Source organism: Heptranchias perlo, chromosome 16 (genome assembly GCF_035084215.1).
Source record: "Heptranchias perlo isolate sHepPer1 chromosome 16, sHepPer1.hap1, whole genome shotgun sequence".
Lineage (NCBI taxonomy): Eukaryota > Metazoa > Chordata > Chondrichthyes > Hexanchiformes > Hexanchidae > Heptranchias > Heptranchias perlo.
In genome coordinates this window covers 53,783,247-53,809,080 of record NC_090340.1, presented here as the reverse complement: position 1 = coordinate 53,809,080, position 25,834 = coordinate 53,783,247, and the positions used below count along the sequence as shown (strand labels likewise).

At 43.0% G+C, this 25,834-nt stretch overlaps 1 protein-coding gene across 1 annotated transcript in view; it reads left to right on the top strand.

Moving 5' to 3' along the window:
• Positions 1 to 25,834, top strand: part of dusp22a (dual specificity phosphatase 22a) — a 118,657-nt gene that overhangs the window by 60,962 nt on the left and 31,861 nt on the right. The window contains exons 6-7 of the mRNA XM_067997514.1: positions 16,248 to 16,322; positions 16,464 to 16,635. Coding sequence (XP_067853615.1) covers positions 16,248 to 16,322; positions 16,464 to 16,635 — 247 coding nt within the window. The remainder of the gene's footprint in view (positions 1 to 16,247; positions 16,323 to 16,463; positions 16,636 to 25,834) is intronic.

The window sequence follows — 25,834 nt, the reverse complement described above, 5'->3', positions numbered from 1 at the left end:
TTCTTATGTTCTCGTGTTCTTATGTAAACACAAAAATCCTACATTGGAGCTCCACCTCCACTGTATAGAATTTTTAACAAATGGATAAATTAAATGGAAAGATTTTAGAAATGACATTCAAACAAACATTTCTGGCAGATCCACCAGTGCCCCCCAGAGATAAATAGACCAAAGTTGAAAATTCATTCTATTCTAAATCTTCTAGACTAATCATAAGATACTCATGGTTGAAGAAGGCCATTTGGCCCATCTGAGGTCATTCATCTAGATAGACTTTAATATCCTCCCGTTGCAACACATAATTGCTTCTTAAATGTTTCCACGTTTTTGCCTCTACTATATGTGGAAATATTTCTCTTTGTGACAACGATCTTCCTGAGAGGATCCGAGTCATGGCTATCCTCTGAACCTCCTCCAGAGCTTGACTGTGTCTCCTGTGTTTTGGTGACCAGAACTGGACACAGTACTCAAGATGCGTTCTGACACGAACTCTGTACATTTTGAGCATGACTTACTGTGACTTGTATTCTACTTTCTTGAATGTACAGCTAAGCATTTTATTTGTTTTGCTGATTGCTACTTCGAAGCGAATGGACATCGGTAGTTATTTCAAGATCATTTATGAGGTATGGCACCCATTTTTCCCTTCCTACGTACATATTTTATACTTGTCGATATTAAGTTTCATCAGCCTTTGATATGCCCACTTACATATTCTGTCCAACAGATTTTGTAGTTCCTCAACTGCCTCCTCTGATTCAATTGCTGCTCCTGATGTGAAATTGTCTGCAGATTTGATGAGATTGCATTAAGCTTCTGAATCCAAACTGGAAATGGATACAGAAAGAAAATGGAAAAGTATTCCATTCTCCTGGCACCAACGTTGTTTGTTTACATACCGATTGCCAATATTCATCCTTCCTGTCATGATGACACTGACTCTGACTGGGGAACAGTTCCATGGGTGCCAAAAGCCCTCTGGTACCTTGCCCATATGGCCATTTGTCACGTGCGGGCTTGGTCAGCGAGAGTTGGCTGGTTATTTAACTGTGGAGGCATCACAGCCTCTGTCCTCATCTGATATTCACACACATGTTGATTTTCCAGCAGGGGTTGCTGGATAGTGATCAGTACCAGGAACCCTGGATGATTTTTTCCTCTCTCTTCCTAGCCTAGGTTGCTGACACCAGTTCTAATCTACCTATTGCCACACCAGCTGAAATCAGTTTATTCAGCACGGACTGGGGATCGAACCTGGGATCATCTGGTCTGTAGATTTTAGTACCATACCACATGATGCATATATTCACTAAGCCATTGAGAAGCCAAATCTCTCAACTTAATGAGCACCAAATTCAACTCTTTCTCCCCTTGCTCTCCAGTAGTTTAACCTCCTATATTCTAAGTTGATTCCCAGCCAGCGTTGTCAAGATTTTAAGATAATGATCGGAACACTAAGAAAACAGATGTCTACACATGCCTAGCTAGCAGCGAAGTGACTTTCTTTGGAAAGATTTACATGCTTAATTACCCAAGATCTGATGTTTGAGGTTATATATTAGGTTAGATCAGTTTCCTTGCTGCTTGCTCTGACTTGTCAGAACCCATCTAGCATACTCAGATACTTGCATAACTTGTTTCTCATAGTTTCCACTCTCCTTGTATGTGAAACGAGAAAGGTGATATTTGTGAATTAGCCTTATAGAGGATGTATAGCTCACAGGAAAATTTCAGGCAATTTCCATTAACAAGCAGAAGTAATGATGACATCAGTGCCCCAGTCATCTTTTTTTCTAGTGCAATTCCTGGGGAGTGAGTTATTGTTATAGAACTTCTGCACAAAGCAAAGAAAATGCAGTGCTTAAATTTTATGGGGCTTGCTATAAATGAATAAGAATGTGAGAAGTTCTGTTTACGTCATAGGTTATCATCATGGGATCTCAGAGGGTCATCATATTGCTGCATTATTCTGTATTTGATTCCTTATTTCTGTTCTTGCACACTAATTTCACTGTTTTCCTTCGAGGAGATGCCACCGCTTTCCAATAGTTAGAACAGGTGGCTCTTGGGAGTGTTTCGATATTTCGAGGGCGTGCCCAGGACTGTGTCAGTATTAGCAGGGGGCCGCAGGAATGTGCCAATTTTTGGAGGGGTCACTGAGGGGCATCGTCCTGATATTTGCAGTGGGCACCCAGGAATGGTGTGCTAATATTTGTAGGGGATTTCAGGAATGTGCCAGTATTTTCAGGGGGTTCCTTAGGGTGTGATAATATTTTCAGGGAGTCCCCCATTCAGAAAGATTTGAAAACTGCTGGTTTAAGGTGAACATTACAGTCCACCAGACAGATGGAGATGGGGTAGAGGAGGAGATCTGCAGACAATTCAGAGATATGTAAAAACAACAGTGCAATACTATTGGGTGATTTTAATTATCCCAAGATAGACTGGAATAAAGGTAATGCTTGTGGTCCAATTATTGAACACTTTTTAGAATGTACCCAGAACTGTTTTCCAGACCAGTATGTTGCTTTTTGTTCATAAGGAAAGATTTAACTCTGGGAAATGAAGTAGGGTAAATAATAGATGTGAGAGTAGGAGAACAATTTGGAAGTAGCATCTCCAATATAGTTAGGTTCAAAGTAAGAACATAAAATGATAATGAAAAGTCAATAAGATAAGGGTGCTCCCAGACTAGGAAAAAGGCAAAGTTCAACAAGATAAGAGGGGTCTGAAAAATGATCAAACCAGTGTGAAATTTTCAGATACATGATGAATAGAGTACAAAATAAATATATTCCTATAAGGCAAAAAAGGGTTACATCAAAGAATAGAGCTCTGTAGGTAAATAGAGAGATTAAGACTAAACTGAAACATAAGAAGGAGGTGTAATAAAATTAGGATAAACAATACTAACGGTAATAGTGAAAAATTTAGAAAATGCTGTAGGGAGGAGAAAAAGGAGGTTAGAAGGACTCAAAGGGGATATAAAAAAAGAAGCAGATGATATAAAAGGAAATAGCAAACACATAAGCATATAAATAATTAAAGAGATGGTAGGGCGACTCAGGGATGAAGGGGGGAATCTTAAATGTGGAGGATGAAGGTATGATGGAGATACTAAATAAATATTTTGCATTGGGTTTTACAAATGATAGTAGAAGTGAGAATGCAGATCGATAAGGTATCTCACAAAAGACATGTTAGTAAAATTCAGTCGTATGGTATAAGAGGAAATGTAAGCATGGATAGAAAGGACACAAAGAGTTAGAGAATTGGAGGAGGATTAGAAGTGGGGTACCCTGGGGGTCAGTGTTTAATCCACTTTTGTTTTCGGTACAGATAGATGATTTGGACTTGGATATAGGGAAGATAATCTTGAAATTTTATGATGACACAAAAGTAGGAGGTTTGGCAAATATTGAGAAGGACTATAAAAGATCTCAGGAAGGCATAGACACATTAGCAGAATATGGGCAGGCAGGTGCACTTTAATGTGGATAAGTATGAGGTAATACATTTTACGTGGAGAAACAAGGAAGGGGAGGATGCATTCAATGAAAAGATGCTGAAGGGTATAGAGGAATGTAAGGAGTCTTACAACACCAGGTTATAGTCCAACAGCTACGGGTTCAAATGCACAATTCCCTAAAAGTGCGACTGCAGGTCGGTAAAACCATAAAAAAGACCGGTTACATTTCAGGTTTTATAAATAGTGGTATAGAGTACAAGAGTAAAGAAGTAATGATAATTTTGTACAGGACGTTGTTAGGCCATAATTAGAGTGCTGCATGTAGCCATGGAAATAGTGGATGCATTGGTAGCCATGGAAATAGAATCATAGAAGTTTACAACATGGAAGCAGGCCGTTCGGCCCAACATGTCCATGTCGCCCAGTTTATACCACTAAGCTAGTCCCAATTTCCTGCACTTGGCCCATATCCCTCTATACCCATCTTACCCATGTAACTGTCCAAATGCTTTTTAAAAGACAAAATTGTACCCGCCTCTACTACTGCCTCTGGCAGCTCGTTCCAGACACTCACCACCCTTTGAGTGAAAAAATTGCCCCTCTGGACCCTTTTGTATCTCTCCCCTCTCACCTTAAATCTATGCCCCCTCGTTATAGACTCCCCTACCTTTGGGAAAAGATTTTGACTATCTACTTTATCTATGCCCCTCATTATTTTATAGATTTCTATAAGATCACCCCTAAACCTCCTACTCTCCAGGGAAAAAAGTCTCAGTCTATCCAATCTCTCCCTATAAGTCAAACCATCAAGTCCCGGTAGCATCCTAGTAAATCTTTTCTGCACTCTTTCTAGTTTAATAATATCCTTTCTATAATAGGGTGACCAGAACTGTACACAGTATTCCAAGTGTGGCCTTACTAATGTCTTGTACAACTTCAACAAGACATCCCAACTCCTGTATTCAATGTTCTGACCAATGAAACCAAGCATGCTGAATGCCTTCTTCACCACCCTATCCACCTGTGACTCCACTTTCAAGGAGCTATGAACCTGTACTCCCAGATCTCTTTGTTCTATAACTCTCCCCAACGCCCTACCATTAATGGAGTAGGTCCTGGCCCGATTCGATCGACCAAAATGCATCACCTCACATTTATCTAAATTAAACTCCATCTGCCATTCATCGGCCCACTGGCCCAATTTATCAAGATCCCGTTGCAATCCTAGATAACCTTCTTCACTGTCCACAATGCCACCAATCTTGGTGTCATCTGCAAACTTACTAACCATGCCTCCTAAATTCTCATCCAAATCATTAATATAAATAACAAATAACAGCGGACCCAGCACCGATCCCTGAGGCACACCGCTGGTCACAGGCCTCCAATTTGAAAAACAACCCTCTACAACCACCCTCTGTCTTCTGTCGTCAATCCAATTTTGTATCCAATTGGCTACCTCCCCTTGGATCCCGTGAGATTTAACCTTATGTAACAACCTACCATGCGGTACCTTGTCAAAGGCTTTGCTAAAGTCCATGTAGACCACGTCTACTGCACAGCCCTCATCTATCTTCTTGGTTACCCCTTCAAAAAACTCAATCAAATTCGTGAGACATGATTTTCCTCTCACAAAACCATGCTGACTGTTCCTAATTAGTCCCTGCCTCTCCAAATGCCTGTAGATCCTGTCCCTCAGAATACCCTCTAACAACTTACCCACTACAGATGTCAGGCTCACCGGTCTAGTTCCCAGGCTTTTCCCTGCCGCCCTTCTTAAACAAAGGCACAACATTTGCTACCCTCCAATCTTCAGGCACCTCACCTGTAGCTGTTGATGATCCAAATAGTGGATGCATTGGTAGCCATGGAAATAGTGGATGCATTGGTTGTCATTTCCAAAATTCTGGATGGATTGAAAATTAGTTAACAGACAGGAAACAGAAAGTAGGAATAAATGGGTCTTTTTCTGGGTGGCAGGCGGTGACTAGTGGGGTACCGCAGGGATCAGTGCTTGGGCCCCAGCTATTCACAATATATATCAATGATTTGGATGAGGGAACCAAATGTAATATTTCCAAGTTTGCTGACGATACAATACTAGGTGGGATCGTGAGTTGTGAGGATGCAAAGAGGCTTCAAGGTGATTTAAACAAGTTGAGTGAGTGGGCAAATACATGGCAGATGCAGTATAACGTGGATAAATGTGAAGTTATCCACTTCGGAAGGAAAAACAGAAAGGCAGAGTATTATTTAAATGGTGATAGATTGGGAAATGTTGATGTACAAAGGGACCTGGGTGTCCTTGTACACCAGTCACTAAAAGCAAACATGCAGGTGCGGCAAGCAGTTAGGAAGGCAAATGGTATGTTGGCCTTCATTGCTAGAGGATTTGAGTACAGGAGCAAGGATATCTTACTGCAGTTATACAGGGCCTTGGTGAGACCACACCTGGAGTATTGAATGGCACCTGGAAGATGCCATACAGTCTGCTGTTGTGGAGGTTTTCTTCAAGGTTCTGTGCTGTGCCAGCCACTTGCCATGTAGGCAAGTAGTGTTGCATATCATGCACAAGTACTCTGAGGGAAGAGACAAAAGGTGCAAGCACCTTTTGAGTGAGATGAATGTAGAGCAAGAAATGTTACAAATTATAAAGGAAAGTTAAAGGAAGATAAATGCCACACTTAACCTCTAGGGTTCCACTGAGTGTGTGGCTATCTTTTATAATTGAGTAATTGAAAGATAGCACACTACACCAAAGAGTGAAAGTATAGGAGAGAAGATGAGGGAAAACATAAAGAAGTTGTTATGCCATGCCATACCTGGGATTTAAAGACCACTGGATTGCAAAAGGAGAGGAAAACTGAAGGTAGTAAGGAATTCCCATAGTTTTGTGTGGTCCTGGTTGTAGAGGGATGCAGGGATGTGTAGCAGAGCAAATGCGCTCAAATCCTCTTGGCGTGAAGCTTTCTGGGCTTTTGAGGGCAAGGATGTTCTCGACCTATCTGGGGAGAGGATGGGTCAATTTAATGCAATGCTGCAATTGCAGTGATGGTGCTGATTGATGGTGTTCCTATTTGGTGTTTTTTTTTATCATTGTTGGGTTATTGGTTGGTCATGTGATAGATGACTTTCTACTTACTTTGTTTACGCAAGCCCAGAATGATCTGTTAACCCAGCGGTTGTGCCACAGGTACATTTTAAGTAATGAGCACGGACTATCAAAAGCAAAAATAAGTGAAAAAAATATATGCTTGAAATTTTTAAAAGGTCAAAATGCTCTCTCGCACAACCTCCCTTCCAGCTTATGAAGGTGTTGGCCTTGGCTCAGTGGTAGCACTCTCACCTCTTAGGCAGAAGGTCACAGGTTCAAGCTCGAGAGACCTGAGCACATAATCTCAGTTGACACTTCAGTGCAGTACCGAGGGAGTGCTGCACTGTTTTTTTTTATTCGTTCACGGGATGTGGGCGTCGCTGGCAAGGCTGGCATTTATTGCCCATCCCTAATTGCCCTCGAGAAGGTGGTGGTGAGCCGCCTTGAACCGCTGCAGTCCGTGTGGTAACGGTTCTCCCACAGTGCTGTTAGGAAGGGAGTTCCAGGATTTTGACCCAGCGACAATGAAGGAACGGCGATATATTTCCAAGTCGGGATGGTGTGTGACTTGGAGGGGAGCGTGCAGGTGGTGTTGTTCCCATGCGCCTGCTGCCCTTGTCCTTCTAGGTGGTAGAGGTCGCGGGTTTGGGAGGTGCTGTCGAAGAAGCCTTGGCGAGTTGCTGCAGTGCATCCTGTGGATGGTGCACACTGCAGCCACAGTGCGCCGGTGGTGAAGGGAGTGAATGTTTAGGGTGGTGGATGGGGTGCCAATCAAGCGGGCTACTTTATCTTGGATGGTGTCGAGCTTCTTGAGTGTTGTTGGAGCTGCACTCATCCAGGCAAGTGGAGAGTATTCCATCACACTCCTGACTTGTGCCTTGTAGATGGTGGAAAGGCTTTGGGGAGTCAGGAGGTGAGTCACTCGCCGCAGAATACCCAGCCTCTGACCTGCTCTCGTAGCCACGGTATTTATATGGCTGGTCCAGTTAAGTTTCTGGTCAATGGTGACCCCCAGGATGTTGATGGTGGGGGATTCGGCGATGGTAATGCCGTTGAATGTCAAGGGGAGGTGGTTAGACTCTCTCTTGTTGGAGATGGTCATTGCCTGGCACTTATCTGGCGCGAATGTTACTTGCCACTTATCGGCCCAAGCCTGGATGTTGTCCAGGTCTTGCTGCATGCAGGCTCGGACTGCTTCATTATCTGAGGGGTTGCGAATGGAACTGAACACTGTGCAGTCATCAGCGAACATCCCCATTTCTGACCTTATGATGGAGGGAAGGTCATTGATGAAGCAGCTGAAGATGGTTGGGCCAAGGACACTGCCCTGAGGAACTCCTGCAGCAATGCCCTGGGGCTGAGATGATTGGCCTCCAACAACCACTACCATCTTCCTTTGTGCTCGGTATGACTCCAGCCACTGGAGAGTTTTCCCCCTGATTCCCATTGACTTCAATTTTACTAGGGCTCCTTGGTGCCACACTCGGTCAAATGCTGCCTTGATGTCAAGGGCAGTCACTCTCACCTCACCTCTGGAATTCAGCTCTTTTGTCCATGTTTGGACCAAGGCTGTAATGAGGTGTGGAGCCGAGTGGTCCTGGCGGAACCCAAACTGAGCATCGGTGAGCAGGTTATTGGTGAGTAAGTGCCGCTTGATAGCACTGTCGATGACACCTTCCATCACTTTGCTGATGATTGAGAGTAGACTGATGGGGCGGTAATTGGCCGGATTGGATTTGTCCTGCTTTTTGTGGACAGGACATACCTGGGCAATTTTCCACATTGTCGGGTGGATGCCAGTGTTGTAGCTGTACTGGAACAGCTTGGCTAGAGGCGCAGCTAGTTCTGGAGCACAAGTCTTCAGCACTACAGCTGGGATGTTGTCGGGGCCCATAGCCTTTGCTGTATCCAGTGCACTCAGCCGTTTCTTGATATCACGTGGAGTGAATCGAATTGGCCGAAGACTGGCTTCCGTGATGGTGGGGATATCGGGAGGAGGCTGAGATGGATTATCCACTCGGCACTTCTGGCTGAAGATGGTTGATATTAAACCGAGGTCTCGTCTGCCCGGTGTCCTGGCCAATATTTATCCCTCAACCAACATCACGAGAAACAGATTACCTGGTCTTAATCTCATTGTTGTTTGTGAGCCCTTGCTGTGTGCAAATTGGCTGCTCTTTGGTGTACTGTGCTTTCTTTCAATTTCTCAATTGGCTGCCACATTTCCTACGTTACAACAGTAACTACACTTTAAAGTACTTCATTGGCTGTGAAGCACTTTGGGATGTCTTGAGGTCGTCAAAGAAGCTTTATAAATGCAAGTTCTTTCTTTCTCTCTTATTCCATGAAAATAATGCATTGTTTCATACTAAGCAATGTGTTTAATTACCTGTGTCTTTTCTCCCTTCTCTATCCACTTGTAGCTTATTATCTTCTATTATCATAGTATCATAGTGGGTACAGCACAGGAGGAGGCCATTCGGCCCATCAAGCTTGTGCCGGCTCTTTGAAAGAGCTATCCCATTCCCCTGCTCTTTCCCCATAGCCCTGTAAATTTTTTCCCTTCAAGTATTTATCCAATTCCCTTTGAAAGTTACTACTGAATCTGGTTCCACCACCCTTTTCAGGCAGTGCATTCCAGTCAGCTTTGCTTCTTTCCTCCTGCCTCACTTAAAAAAAAATCACTTCATTTGATTTTCTTCCCTCTTACTTTACGTGACCTTGGACTCCTACTACTCCCTGGCTTGACAAGGCAGACAGGTGATCTGCTCCCAAGCCCCCCCCTCAAGTCTTGAGACAGCTCATAAGAGATGTCACAAGAGCCATCCAGGCATGAGTTGCTCTTTGAACTGTTGCTCGTTGCCTGTCAGGAAGCACCTGGTATCTGAGCCACATCCCACTTTGACAGCACAGTCCAGACCACCAACTTGCCCACATGTTCACCTACCATGCTGCACTATTAGCACATTGGAGTGCCAGTGTCCTACCAACCCTCTTGCCTTTCCCTTATCCTTTGTTTCTTTTGCAGTTGGACTGAGAACAACCCATTGAATGTTTATTCATTCCCATTTTCTTTGTTAAAGTTAAACAAAAACTCGATTCCTCTTTTCTGTTAGGTCTCCCTGAGTCATGCATTGCCCACTGACCAAGGGAGTGGGCAGGGTGTGTTTAAACCATACGTTTTGCAATAGATTATAAATAGTCAGTGCTGAAGCAAATGCATACTGATGAGCCATTGCTCATTACAGTTCACTGTAAGGGAACATAAACAATAAATTAGCTTTCCAGTTAAGATTCAAAAAACATACACATGTGAAAGAAAGCCACAGTGCCACTTACCATGAATTTAAGGAATGAACGGAGGAGGATTATGCAACAGTGAAGTAGCACAGAAATTAGAACAAAAAGACTTGCATTTAGTGCCTTTCACAACCTCAGGATGTTCCAAAGCGCTTCACAGCCAATAAAGTCCTTTTAAAGTGTAGTCACTGTTGTAATGTAGGAAACACCACAACCAATTTATGCATAGCAAGATACCACAAACAGCAATGTGATAATGACCTTTTAATGATGGTGCTTGAGGGATAAATATTGACCAGGACACCAGGGAGAACTCCCCTGACTCTCCTTCGAAATAGTGTCGTGGGATCTTTTACGGCCACCTGAGAGATAGTGAACTGATTCATAATTTGTGCTACCACACGAAGACCTTTTTGGAAAAGTGTTTTAGTTTTAATCCTGTGAATTATTACAGGTAATGGTAAGCTGATACTACAGGTGAAAAATAAAACATCTTCTATCAAATCCAAGCTTATTTTTGTCAGAAATGACCCCAGTTTCAGCTCAATGACAGAGACTCAGCATCAAGGCCATTTGTCATTGCAAATGTGATCTCTCCACAGACAAAGCCATGCTTGGTTCGATTCCGTTCCACCTGTTGTGGCTCAGCCTGAACTTGTACTTGTACTTGCCCTTCATTCTTACTGCGCTCTGCCTGATGAGGCTTTCGGTCTTGAAATTTGCTTTTGCCTAATTTGATTGAATATTTCAAACCAAAATGGAAAGGAGGGTGACAATGTCATAGGTGCAAAATTTTCAATTTATATGTGTTAGCTTTTTGAAAGAAGGAGGATGGAGGTTGAGTTTGAGACCTGACAACTTTTGCTTGAGTATTTGAAATGATTCTGTTATATTGAATGCATATGATCCTTGTTTTATATAGATGGATAGACAGATGACAGATATAAAATACAATGTTGTTGACTGCCTATAAGTGAAAATACCTGACCTAAAGACAATGTATTCCTATGTTTAGTGTCGTATGGAACGAGATACATACATAAAGGTCAGCTGTCGTACATCTATTTTAAAAAATTGCTGCTTCCAATTTACAGCAGGCTAGCAGAAGTGACTTAAATATCAGACTTACAAGAACTAAATTTAGGTTGTTGTTGAACAATGAGGCATTTAGGTAATCCAATTGCCATAAAGCTGCTGTATAAATCATGATTCTTCTGCCTGTTCTTGTTCCCTGGAAGTATAAGAGGAGTGGTTTGTAGACTGGTGTGACTTCTGCGGGAATTGCTGGTTCTTGCCTCAGCCATACATCAGTTTTTCTCCACCCACCATGAGGGCAATTCTTTGGTGCCTTTTCTTCCCCCTGGAGCTGCCATTTACCTATTGTGTTTCTTTGGAAGTGCTGACTCGCTCCTTCTCAATCCTTAAACTGCTGATTTGCTGCCTCTGTGACTTTTGAGGCCGCCATTTCATTGCAGCTACTCTACTGGGCATTTATCCCAAGTTGGTGCCTAAATGTGGAACCCTGGGAGAGGCTTTTTAAAAAAAAGTGCCTTTGAATGAATAAGAGACTGTTACTTCTTAAAGAGCTAGAAATAGAGGGGCATGTCATGTCTTTTAATAATGCATCAGGAAATGATGTAACAGTCTCCTTGGCTGCAGAATACAAGAGCTGGCTATTGTTAGTTCTTTGATCAAAACAGCAAAGCACAAATAGGAGAGTGATTTATCCATGAGAGCAATTTGTTATTGTTGTTCTTTTATGGTAGATGAATGAAAAATGATTTGTAAAAGTGACACTCCAAGCTGTTAAAGGAGCAAGTGGGTGGGTGAACTATTCAGCTTTTAGCAATAGAAATGGCAGTATTCAACACACCTTCTGTATGAAGATCATTTAAACACTAATAAGGTAATTGGCAAAAGAGCCAGAGGTGAGCTGAGGAGAATTTTCTTTACGCAGCGAGTTATTATGATCTGGAAGGTACTGCCTGAAAGGGCGGTGGAAGCAGAATCAATAGTAACTTTCAACTTGCAACTTTCGACAGAAACCTCCCAAACCCGCGACCTCTACCACCTAGAAGGACAAGGGCAGCAGGCACATGGGAACAACACCACCTGCACGTTCCTCTCCAAGTCACACAACATCTTGACTTGGAAATATATCGTCATTCCTTCATTGTCGCTGGGTCAAAATCCTGGAACTCCCTTCCTAACAGTGCTGTGGGAGAACTTTCACCACACGGACTGCAGCGGTTCAAGAAGGCAGCTCACCACCACCTTCTCAAGGGCAATTAGGGATGGGCAATAAATGCTGGCCTTGCCAGCGACACCCACATCCCACGAATGAATAAAAAAAAAACTTTCAAAAATGAACTGGATAAATACTTGAAGGGGAGAAAATTGCAAGGCTATGGGGAAAGAGCAAGGGAGTGGGACTTATTGGATGGCTCTTTCAAAGAGCTGGCACGGGCATGATGGGCCGAATGTCCTCCTTCTGTGCTGTAAGATTCTATGATTCTAAACATTAATAACTAGGATTGTTTTAAGAAATCGCAATGCTTTCTCAGGTCCATCACTATCTTTGGATAATGCAAAATGGGCAGTTTACATCTGCAATTTATGACATTACTCAGACAATCTGCTCCTGAAGTTTGCATCTTTGTGCAAACGACAAATCTGCTTTCTTAAATAAAAATTTGTATGCATTATTACAAGCTTAATGTAATAAATATCCATATTAATTAATGGGAGAGAGGGACTTTGTCCTTTGAAAATCAAAGCAAAGCATATTGAACTGAGATAGGTGCTTAGGCTAATAGGCTCTGGAGGCATTTTCTCAAATCTGTATGTTCAAGTTAGTGAAAGTGTTACTTATACAGAATGGTATACTACAATCTACTGTTGGCATTTGATCTTCATTAATTTTCAAAAAGTGAATGTGCATTTCGTTAGGGATAAATTCAGCGAGTCAAAATATTCAATTAGACTTCAATTTAAGACTAATTCTTTGAAACAGATAGTTCTTTTAAATAAACTTTTGATACTTTGTAGGAAGTTAGAAATTTGATAAGCTTTCTAGAGGTATTTAACATGTCACAGTGGTATAGCAATCCACAAAGCAAATAGAATGTTGAACTGTATAGCCCAAATAGTAGAGTATAGGTCAGACCATAGCATGAGTACTCTACCCAGTTCTGGCCACTGAGACACCAGGTAAATATTCAAGCCTTGGAGGCGGCACAGAGAAGACTGATTTTGAGGAAAGATTGTTTAAGCTTGGTTGTTTCAGTCTTGCAATGGGATGACTGAGGTGATCTCATAGGGGTCTATAAAATAAGAAAGCAACTGAGATGGAACTGTTAGAGTTGGGACTTTTCTCACACACCTTTACTTGTGTAAATGAAGCATATGTGATTGAGATGAACTGAAGCCTGCATCTTTATTCTCTATCGTATTTGGGTTAGTGTAGCCCAGGTCCAAGAATTAACCTTGATCATGGTAAATTGCTTACTGGAGGAGACATAGGATGCTTACTATGTTTCTCTCCATCTCTAATGAAGGAAAATACCACACTACCAAACCAGTTTATAAAGGCTACACTACTTTTTCCCTAAATATGAATCTACTGTTGGTTATATTAGACCTCAGTTGGGTGTATTTTCCTTAGTTTGCCCATGTTTGTGAAAAAGTCAGCATGAATAAAAAGAGTGTATGCCTGCTTTGTAGCTAACATTAGCCAATGGTAGGAAATATAACCCATTATCTTTCATGAAGATACTGTTCCTGATCCATATGGACCTAGAAATTTGATCATGCCCAAAACAGGCACAAGTGGGCGGGGCGTACTTCTGGCGTGCACCCTGGACGCCTCTGGAGCAGCCCAATCCAATATGGCGGGCGGCGCACTTCCAGCGTGGATTGAAGGTGTATGTGCCACCTGCCATTTTGGACATTTAGATGCTTGTTTTGCGCCTGAAAAATGGGCATGCACCAATGAATTTCTAGGCCACGATCTTTGAAAAATAATAATATGGATTGCACTATATGATGTGCTTGATTTAAAGGGGCGCTGTTAACATTAACAGTATACAGTGTTTTATAACAAATGAATTGGCACCAGACAAGCCATCTTTTACATGGAAGAATTGTTCTGGGCGGGCCATCTCTCACAATGACTTTGAATTTGGTTAACTGGTTATCGATATTGAGGAAAAAAGGATTTTGATAAAGATTTAGTTAAAACAGCATTCTTTTTATCATATCCTTAATTAAAGGGAATGTATATAGATTACATTGCATTTATTACCTTGTAAGAGGAAAGAAAATATTTGTAGTTCATTTCATGACCAAATGATACAGTCTGAATAGCATCTTATTAGTACGTATTATGGGGAGGGAGAATAGGTTGATCCAGTGGGTTAGACCTGAATCGACTCCAATCTGATAGTTGGAAATTCTATCTACCTGCTATAAATGTTCTACATGAAATGAGTTTGGCCAGTCTGAATCCAATTCCTAATGTGTATGGCCCATAAATTCAGCACTAATTGGGAATAAATTGGCAGTCTTCCTCAGAGAGGTCACTGGTGTGGAACATGCAAAAATGTCATACTGAGTACTTGAGACATTAGCTGTCTCAGTACTTAAGAGTTCCACCCTGGACATACTAAGACAATGTATCTTTTCCTCTTCTGTACCTCTGTCCGCACATATCTTCTGTGGTGGAACCCTGAAGGTTCCTGGGCTGGAGATGATTTCCTCCCTTGCTTTTAATCTGGGCTTTAGCTGTAAGCTCTCTGGAACTTTCGGATTCCATCCCATCATCCTCTGAGTCTTCTATCTCTTTTTCGTTAGAATGCCAATGGCTTCTTCACCCAAAGAAGCAAAGTTGCTTGGAATGGAGATGAATTATCTGTGAGGAAATGAATGAAAAATCTTTGAATATTCAACTTTGTGCTATTGGTTGCTGATAAGCACCAATGAAATTGTACCCCAGCAAGGAATCAACACCCTCAGGAGATGGGGGCACGGGGGTGGTGGTGGTGGTGGTGGGGCGGGGTGGTGGTATCGGTACCTAGTGCCTGTTAAACCATAAACCCACCAAGGGATCAATGGCTTCAAGGGACAAGGGGGGTAAAATTAGCATAAAATTGAGCTGGGAAAGAAAAGCAATTTGTTCACTAAGCTTTTAATACTCTCTCTCTGTATGGGGTGGTTCTTGTTTGTAGACTGGGAGGATTTACTGCAAGCAGAAACTCATTACCAAAGGTCAAGCTGTTCAATTGCTATTGTTAAATTGTTAAATTAGCATAATTTAAGTTAAATTACTATTGGATATCTTACTTTACTGCTGTTCCCCCAGGATGGTTCCATCCTTTTCCAAATCTCACATCATCTCTTGCACAAAGCTGCACTTTACGATGATTGATAGATCAAGCTATTCAGTTACAGGTTCCAAAATTACAGCTGAAAACCTGTGTCATTGCTGAAAGCCAGTTAGAACCACCATACCTGAAAACAGTCATTGTTTGACCACTTCATTGCTTGCGGGAGAGAGGCAATGCTGATATTACAGTCCAGCAGTACACTCAGATTCAGGTCCAGTTTTCACAGTCAAAAGCAGTAAGGACAATTACACAAAACGAGTAATGTTGTGGAATGTGGACCAGATTTCCCCAAAGAGTAGCCTAAATGGGGAAAAAGGCTTAATGCATTCGTACAATATTCCTTTGCTATTTGAGTGTGCCAAGCATCTTGTGTTTTTATTGCCAACAGTAATTTCTAGGCTTATATAATTTAAGTGCTCTTTGTCAGTCGATTGCAGAATTGATTAGGTTCATGGTTTTTAATCAATATTTTTTAAGTGGGTGTCACCATCATCTTTGCTGAAGAAATTCAGTTGCAAAATTGATTCTTAACTTTAAATAAAAGGCTATTTATTTCTGTCACTTTCTGCTGTCTTATTTGGACTATTTTTGACAGTAACACCGTTGAGGGAACAGTTACTGAGCCCCCATGGTGAGAGGGCGCAGAATTGATCATCAATAAATGATACACTGGCCAGCACAGATGTATCCATGGCAACACGGCTCCCTCACACCATCAGGCTCAGTAAATGCTTACAGGCAATGAAGAAGAAAATGGACCGCGGTGTAAAGTGGGCTGCCGATTTGCTATGAGCCCGTTTCACGCTACTGGCAAAACCAATTTCACCGCCAAAGAATTTTCAAGTTAAGATGTCCTCATGGTGATACTCTGCAGAGTGAGAAAGCTCTTGGAGAAAATGGACAGCACATTTCCAAAAGAGAGCCTACCTTGCATTTTTTGTGTATTGAAAAATAGTGTAAATGAGCTGTTCAATAAAAATCATTGATTTATGTCTCCTAGGATGCAGTACTTTAAGGAGTGCATCAAGTTTATCCACGAATGCCGAATGCATGGTGGAGGGTGCATTGTTCACTGGTAGGTGCAGTGTCAGCTTCTCAGTGCAGTAAAATTTGGACATAAATCCATGTCTGTTTTTGCTTCCTTCATTTAATCATAGAGTAAGATGTGTTATTAAACGTCTTCTCCTTTGTTATCCCTCCGCCTCCCATGATACAGTTTAGCCGGAGTTTCGCGCAGCACAACAGTGGTGGTAGCCTACCTCATGACTGTGACCGACTATGGCTGGGAAGAGTGCTTGTCCGCAGTGAAGGCTGCCCGATCGTATGCCAGCCCAAACTTTGGCTTCCAGCAACAGCTCCAAGAGTTTGAGGTGACTCTTGTAAACGAGGTAACTGCAACCCAGGAACAACGTCCTGGCATTTCTGAGCTTCAGACCGAAATTATTAATGTAACAGAAGTCCTGATATTACATCTGCAGTATGTAGATCTATGAATTTATGTGCAAAAGAACTTGCCATTTTTCCATACTAAAGCATGCGCTGCCATTGACTTTTTGTGACTTCCAATGGGAGTTACTATGATTTTTTAAAATTCATTCATGGGATGTGGGCGTCGCTGGCAAGGCCAGCATTTATTGCCCATCCCTAATTACCCGTGAGAAAGTGGTGGTGAACCGCTACAGTCTGTGTGGTGAAGGTTCTCCCACAGTGCTGTTAAGTAGGGAGTTCCAGGATTTTGACCCAGCGACAATGAAGGAATGGCAATATATTTCCAAGTCGGGATGGTGTGTGACTTGGAGGGGAATGTGCAGGTGGTGTTCTTCCCATGTACCTGCTGCCCTTGTCCTTCTAGGTGGTAGAGGTCGCGGGTTTGAGAGGTGCTGTCAAAGAAGCCTTGGCGAGTTGCCGGAAAATTGGTATTGGAAAAGGTAAATAAGGAATGCTTAATTAGTTATAAAGGAACTAAAGAAACTATAATTAGTTATAGGAACATAGGAATTGCTAGACGAAAAATGACCAAGACCCCTCTGGTTTGCCTTCTACCATCCTGGTAGTCACATGATACAATGATAATGGAGTTGGCTAATCATAGCAATCAATCTCTATCAATTAGTCTGCAGGAGGAAAACCCCAGTGGTGGAGTGCCTTAGTTAGGCACATTTGGAGTTTTAAGTGCATTTTTGGGCATCCTAACATAGGAAGGATATAAAAGCAATAGAAAAGGTGCACTGTAGATTTACTAGGATGTTAAGAGGAATGACACATTCCATGATAATGGTCCAGAAATTGTTCTGAGCGGCGAACCAACAGTGCTTATCGCTCCTTAGATTTGAACACACCCATTAAGTTGCCGCGGTCTTTTTGGCGGGAACTTCCTTGAAATGCGAGTTCAAAAAACTGCAACGTTCTTTCCCAGGCTGTGTGAACGGGGAAATTATCTCTCTATCCCCTCCACCAATCAGCTTGAAACAAGCCATGCTGTGAGAACCAGGAAGTGAATCTCATTCACAAACCGTGCAGAGTAAGAACCAGGAAGTGTCGGATAAGATTAGTAAATGTACTATAAAATCAGATAGAGAAAGCGAAATAAAGAGAGTCAAATTAAAAGACGGCGATAAAGAAACAGAAAGAAAAAGTAAAAAATAAATGTAAAAAATTTTAATTTTTTTTTAAATGTCCAAAAACTATTAAAATTGGGGGTAATGAGACTCCACATTTTAAAAAGTTAATTTTCAGTGTCAGTGAGGTTATTTGGCAGTCTTACCATGCCGTTAAAAGTTAGTGTAGACCTTATATAACTCAGCGTACTGTTTTTCTGGTGAGATTAGTTAGTTTCCAACTGGGCAAGAGAGCAAGTTTGCACTAGTCCATTGATTTCTGCCTGTGATATCCCTTTAACGCGAAGTTGTAAGATCAGCAGGGAATCAGGAAGAGCAAGTTCCGGATTTCCGCGTTTGACTGCGCATGCGCGGTCGCTGGAACTTGCTCTTCGATTTGCCCATTTATAACAGTGAGCGCTGTTAGGCTCATCATTATTTTACGAGCAATTTCTGGCCCATTGTCACTGGAGAATAAATGGATAGAGGCAGAATTTACCTCGTGCACAAATATAAATTAATGCATTATATTCTGAATAAATGTAAACCTAAGCAGGAGAAGATCTAAGATGGCTGTCTGGCTCTCGGATGTCTAGTTTCCGGGAGATGGCTTTTGTATTAATGTGTTAATTAAGCCAGGAAGCCAGTGTTTGGGTTCTGTAAACGACAGCATCCTGTGGACCATTTAACCTGGAGAAGGGATTGCCAGAGGAAGCATTAAGCCATTAATATGCATTTTTCTTATGTGTACATGGAATTCATTGTGCATTCCAGGCAGTTCAAAGGTTAATGGGACATATAAGCGTCTAGCTGAAACATTAGAAAGGGTGAGATAAACTGAACCAGGAAAGTGTGCAAAGAAATGATGGTCCTGAGTGGAATGAAAATAAAAGAGAGCAATGGAGTATCTTTCATTGTTGGTAAAGAGACTCTAACTACATTAAATGCTGTCAGGAATAGTATGCGGTTTTAAAAGATCCGGCTACTGTAATTGTATCAAAACTTGTGCTGTTCTGTATGTTTCTTATTTAATTTCTGGAGATAAATTTAAATCTAGTCCATTCATAATCTGAGCCCCATCTCCTGGAGAGAATAAGGTGTAGCAAGCACTAGCGATCTAGGATTGTGTGAATCCCAAAGGGTCAGAGGTCTCTGTACGGGTACGGCTTCTAGTTCATAAGGGACATGAGCCCAGTTATGGGAAATGTGTCATGATCATTGGAAGAGGGAATGCTTATCAAGCTACCCTAAAATTACATAACACTGATAGTAGTGAGTTGTGATAAATACTTGTTCTATCACACCAAGGATGAATGGTTACAATTATGAAGACAGACTTGAGAAATTAGGGCTTTTTTCTCTAGAGCTGAGAAGGTTAAGGTGCACATGATAGAGGTCTTCAAGATTATGAAGAGTTATAAGGTAAGTGACGGATTGTTTCCACTGGTCAGCAAGATGGTAATGAGGGTGCAAATTGAAAATAATCACAAAAACAATAAAAGGGTGAGGGGGTTAGAAGAAAAATTCTGTGCAAGAGGGTGGTTAGAATGTGGAATTCTCAGTTGCGAACTGTTGAAGTAGAACCCTTTTAAAGGGGAATTCTTTTACAAGGGACTTAGATAATTGCTTGATAAAAAGAAATATTAAAGGATGGGGAGAGAGCAAGAGAGTGGGATTGGAGTAGGTGAAAAACACCAATGCAGACTTGATGGACCAAATGAACTTTTTCTGCACTCTAACGTTCTGTGATTAGGTTATGGGGGAGAGTGAATGTTAGGGATCGCCTGAAGCTGTCTAAAATTGAACAGAGAAGATGTGGGATGTATAAGCACTTCCACTTGATTACCTTTGGAGATCAGGTAGCATTTATTGAGCACTTCGCCCCAGAAGATTAAGTAGGTGGGGCAGAGATGACCTTGGAATAGGTTGTATGTGGTCTGTGGAAGGAGCTGGCTTGATGGCTTCATAGGCTGAATGACCTTTACCCTTCCGTGACAGAACAAATTTCTCAACAGTCACTTCCCTTTACGCGAGCATCAGTGGGTCAATACCTCTCTTCATCTACGTTCTTTTCCCCCTCTTTTGGACAGCAAATGGTACAATTGCACTTTTTTGTTGGGGAACGGGAATTCAGATCCTTTACACTATCCAGTAAGTTATTAATGCTGAAATAAGGAACAGCAGAATCAAAACTGAACTAATACAAGGGTTAGCAGGTGCTCTTAAAAGGGATATCAACTGACATTAATAACAAACATATCAGGTTGAAGATAAGATTGACAACAGATTGATGAAGTTGATGAGCACATAGTTAAATTGCAACATTGTGAAGGATAACAGAAAAATAAGGGAAACCTTTTTAAGGTAGGTGAGACAGTCATGTATTGAGTTATGTTACACTGAGCATACGTGTCTTGAATTGGAAGGAAGATAGTGGGCTCAGTTTTAAAATAAAAGTCCGGGTGCGTTGGGGGTGGGGAGCAAAGAAAATCGGAGAAATCCGGGGTGGGCAGGATTCCTGACTCCAACCCGCTGAAGAATGTGCACGATCCAGAGTCATCTGGGTGCGCGCCGATCCCGAACCCGGAAGGCCCGCCGACAATTAAAGCCGGCGGGATGATATTTAAACAAGCAAATGTACCTCATTGGGTACTTAGGGTAGTTTATTTTTGGCATATTGAATAGTTTAAATGATTTTGACCTTACCTGGATGGCTTTCCCACGGCTTCCGATTCATGCCTGGTGAAACCAGGTGTGGCAGGCCGGATCAGTCAAAAATAAACTAAATAAAATTACATTTCCTATTGTAAAAAAATAAATAAACATACCTTACAAACGATGTCGCCTGCACCCCCCCCCCCCGCTCCGATGTCAGATGTCTCGCCGATGACCGATGTCTCCCCCCCACCCCCACCACTGTCGAATGTCTTCCCTCCTCCGATGTCCGATGTCTTCCCCCCCACCCCCACCACTGTCGAATGTCTTCCCTCCTCCGATGTCCGATGTCTTCCCCCCCACCCCCCAACAATGTCGAATGTCTTCCCTCCTCCGATGTCCGATGGCTTCTCCACACCCTTCCGATGTCTTCTCCCGCCCCCCCCCACCCGATTTTTGCCTCCCCCTCCCCCCCACCATGCTCTCCCACAATGGCCGATGAGGTCTCTCTCTCTTTCTTTCTCCCCCTCCCCGCCTCCGATGTGCAGTTTCTGTCGGCACCCAGCTTGTCAATCAGGCTGGCTGCCGGGCGCGAAACCTGGAAGAGGTTTCAATTGGCCTCATTAGGGTTGTGATGCGTCGCTACTTCCCTTCCGGGTTTGGCGTCTGCAAATCCTCCACCCCCGCCCCCCCCCCCCCCAGCACGCGCTACCATCCTGCTGCCCATTTAACATTGAGCCCAGTGTGTCCTTGGACAATAGAGAATACCATAGTGTCTCTATATAGAACATTAGCAGTTTCAACACCACTGGCAGTACAGTCTAGAACTTCACTTAATATGTTTCCTTTCTCAAATTACTGATGATCTCCAGATGAATTAGATTCAGCCTGGGAGAACTGAAGTGCTTTTAAGTCCCAACATCAATGATAGAGATCTTAATGGCTCTCTGAAATATTTTCTGTGCCATTGTGGAAGATTGGTGGAATGCAACCAAAGATGTTGCACTTACCTGAACTAAGCTTCAAGAAGTATTTCCACTGGCTCTCTCTGACAGAAGATTACATGGATAAACAAACTGTGAGAATGAGAGCACATAATCACAACATTTAGGAAATATTTAAAACTTTTAGTTACTGGGCTTCTGTGATGCATGTGACCATGGCTGATGACAAACTGAGTAGAAGTGGACAACTGAATTGAATTTGGATCATAATATGACTGATCTTCTTGATCACATTTAGGTCCTTGAAAATACAACATATACCACATTTGCTTATGATGAGTTTTAGGAGCAAGGCAGTCAACATCAAAGAAAGACAAAGGCATTGCATGAGATAGCAATTCACAGCTGAACAATAACAGATTGTTGCAATGACTTAATGACAGACTCTGCCATCACAAGGGGTATTGCCATAGGACAGAGCTTGACACCAAGAACACCTTCTCACCTGGACCAAAAGTACTGGCCCATCAACCTTCTGAGATCTCTGCGCTCTACCAATTCTGGCCTCTTGCACATCCCCGATTTCCATTGCTCCACCATTGGCGGCCGTGCCTTCAGCTGCCTAGCACTTAAGCTCTGGAATTCGCTCCACCTCTCTCTCCTTTAAGACCCTCCTTAAAACCTACCTCTTTGACCAAGCTTTTGATCACCTGTCCTAATATCTCTTTATGTGGCTCGGTGAGAAGTTTGGTCTGATAACACTCCTGTAAAGCGCCTTGGGACATTTTACTACGTTAAAGGCGTCATATAAATGCAAGTTGTTGTTATTGTTGGGTTGCTCACTTCATACATGGTGAAATGTTACCATGGAGCCACTGCCAGCTCAACACCACTGGTGGCTTCAGACTGACTGTTGAGCTCAGCACAGGGTGGCCAAATATATCCACAATTGGAAGCTCCTGGTCACAGAGCTGTTCATCGAAGGGATTACAAAGAATTATTGACTCTACCTCTGTCATATCTTCACAGCAGACAGAGCTGTCAGTCAAACCCACTACCCCCAAAAAGATCCCAAGACGTTACTGACATATATGAATTGATTGAATCAGTGATCTATGCCAAATACTTTGAATGACATGTTAGATGGGTCTCCAATCAAAGGCAGCAAACAAACCATAGATACCAAGGACTTCTTGAACAAGAACTTGTCTCTGCCTTACCCGAAGGTGTAAATATTAGTAAGACTTTAATGTATCTTCTCTATAGCTACTAGAAACAGCTAACAACAGTTAGACCATAATCCCATATCTGCTATGGTTAGCAAGAAATATTCCAACATAGACAAAAATGCTACATTTTATGTCACAAGGGCATCAAACCAGAGAATTCTCTCCCCCCCCCCCCCCACCCCCCCACCCCCCCTAACTTTGCATACCAAGCTACAAAAACAGAAGCTTCCCCTAGAGAATCGCTGACAGAAATCCATTTTAAAAATCCCAGGGTGCTTCCCTATCTTAAATTTAATTTTAAAATATATAATTTAGAGACTTGTGATCTGAATCAGGGCGGATCCTATAGGTCAGTCACACACAGTTCTCCATCTGTGATTTCCCCACATATTGAGATCTTGATATGAATCATGTAACTGAGCAATTGGCAACTGGAAGCCAGGCAGTTCCCCAAGGAAAAGGAGAAAAATCCCTGTAAGATCAATAGTATTATTAAATAGTTGTATTTTAACAGGGCCTGTTTAGTTGCTGCATGGAAGCTGGGATAACTTTTCGTCCTAATAGCATTCCTTTGGCTTCTAATTCTGGAGATCAATAAGTGGAGGGGGAACAGCACTGAATCCCAGTGGGAAAAAAACCCAGAAAACATTGGAAACACATAGCTGGTCAGTCAGCATCTGTGGAGAGCAGACAAATCAACATTTTGGGCTGGGCCCTTCTTTGGAGCTGGGAAATGAAGGATGAACAAGCATTTTAATTGAATCAGAAAAAAAAGGTGAGGCGAAGGAGGGATAAAAGCCAACAAAGTGAGGCAGTATCGGTGAAATGATTGTTGGATGATATAGCAGATCATTTGTGGGTTTTGACCAAGCTGAATCCCAACTAGGTCAACCTCATGCAGCTGGCATGAGAGGAACCCGAGAGACACATGGAGCATCTGCTATGGGCTCCAGGTAAACAGAGAGGACTGCAAATGGGCCCCAGACTGCATTTTTGCTCTGTATTATCACAGTAACTCTATAGTTGCAAAGCCGATCTCGAGAGGAAAGCTGCGAGATGGGGTCCTGTCAATATTGTAGGCAATGCTAGGTTCGTTTCGTGATAAGGCCGAACAGTGGGATTCTGGTGAAGAGCCCAGCTGTGGTCATTAAATCAAGCCCATGAGAAAGTTTAGAACTTCCATGTCTTGACTGAAACTGAGATTAAGGATGGCTACAAGGAAGTATTGTGGGACCACGGCTCCAAAAAGAGGAAGTACAGACATTGTCCCCATGGGGATATGAAGTGTAACACCAGAGTGCTTTGTAAATGCTTGGTGCAAGAATAGCAAATACTTTGAAAAACCTCTTTTGGAAAAAGTGAACTAAAATACAGAAGGCGCCAATCAATCTCGAGTAAAGAGTATGTGCGCAGGGCCATATTAATTGTTTTTTTATATGTGTATTGCAGAGTATGTCATTCGTATAACAAATTATCTAATTTCCTATGTGTAGTAAACTTATTGAACATAGGAATTGCTAGACGATAAAAGACCAAGGCACATCTAGTTCACTTTCTACAATCCTGGTAGCTGCGTAATGCACCAATAATGGAGTTGTTGATTAATCATAGCAATCAATCTCTATCAATTAGTCTACAACAGACCGAGAACTGAGGTGAGGAAAACCCCAGTGGTGGAGAGAGTTGGGAACCATAGGTCAAAAGTCACCTGATCCTCCCAAGCATGATACACTTACCACAGGTCATGTCTCAAATTACTCATATACTGTATCCCAAAATGCTATTTTCTGAAAGAAATCTCTCTAATTTGTATCTGAATGAACCAATACTAACTGCTTCCAGGGAGTCTGTTCCATAGATTGACCACTTGCTCACTGAAATATTGATGGGAGGTCCGACCCCAACCCGCTCACTTCCAGTTTTAAATTTAAATATTTTGATGAAGCTGCGTGCCTCAAATTGACCTCCCTTTTAAATTTAACGGCTGCGGGCCGAGTTTTCCAGGGCTCAGGAAGCCCGGCAGCTGAAAGGAGGTGAGAACGGCCAGATCCAGCTGCTAAGTGCCTTTCCAGCACAGGAGTGCTTCCACCCGGCCCCTCCAGCTAACCTGCTTCCCTTTCTGCAATCGGACCCCTGCGGTCGACTAACCCCTCCCCCGCAATTGGACCCCCCAATCATCCGACACCTTCCCCCGATCTCTCCGCCCGCCCCCGATCTCTCCGACCACCCCTCCCTGTCCCCGGATGTCTCCGGGCCCCTCCAATGTTTGCACCACCCCCCTCCCATGTCTCCACCCCTCCCATGTCTCCACTCCCCACCGATGTTTCCGACCCCCACTCCCCGAACTCTCTGGCCAGCCCGATCTCTTCGCTCCCCACCTTCCCATGTCTCTGCCCACCCCCCCCCCCCCGATGCCTCTGGCTCCCCAGATCCATCCATGCCCTCCCCCCACTCCCCACCGCCCCCTCCCTTCCCCCCCCCCCCCCCCCCCCGCCCCGTGTCCCCCCCGCCCCATGATCTCTTCCTCCCTCCTCTCTGCTCGCTGGCTGCGGCCTGGTACCTCAGGCCTACCCACCTTTTAGCTAGCCAGCCTCTTAATCTGGCTGGCTGCGGCCAAGAAACGGAGTCCAAAAATTTAGATCAGGTCCTGCTGTTAAATCCAGTAGGACCTCCAGGCAACCCGGAATCTGGTCCCTTTAGGATCGCAATGGAGAGTGAAATCAGGCGGGGTGTAAAACTAGTCTTGCACTCGTTCTCGTCAGCTTCCCGACGGGCAGGTTAGGTTAAAATAGATCCCTTTAAGTCGACACGCCTTTCTGACACAGAGGTGAGAGTGCTACCAACTGTATGTTCCTTCTCCAGTTGGTAGCTGATACTGAGATGGAGTGGGTTGAAGGAGTCTCCAATTGGCCTTCTATACTTTTCAAGAAATGTCTCACCTCAGATGGGCAATTTTCCTGAAAACCTCAAGTGAGATTGGGTGCCGACTGTAAGTGGAATTTTGTGTGTGTGTGTGAGAGCGAGAGAAGGGCAGGATCCAAGTTCATTGAGTCTGTGGTGCAGTGTGGTAGCGTACGAATGCACTTTATCATTGAACTGCGATTCTTTTTGACTTCACTCTAGTGAATCATCAGATTGCTGGACTGTGAAACAGTCATTACC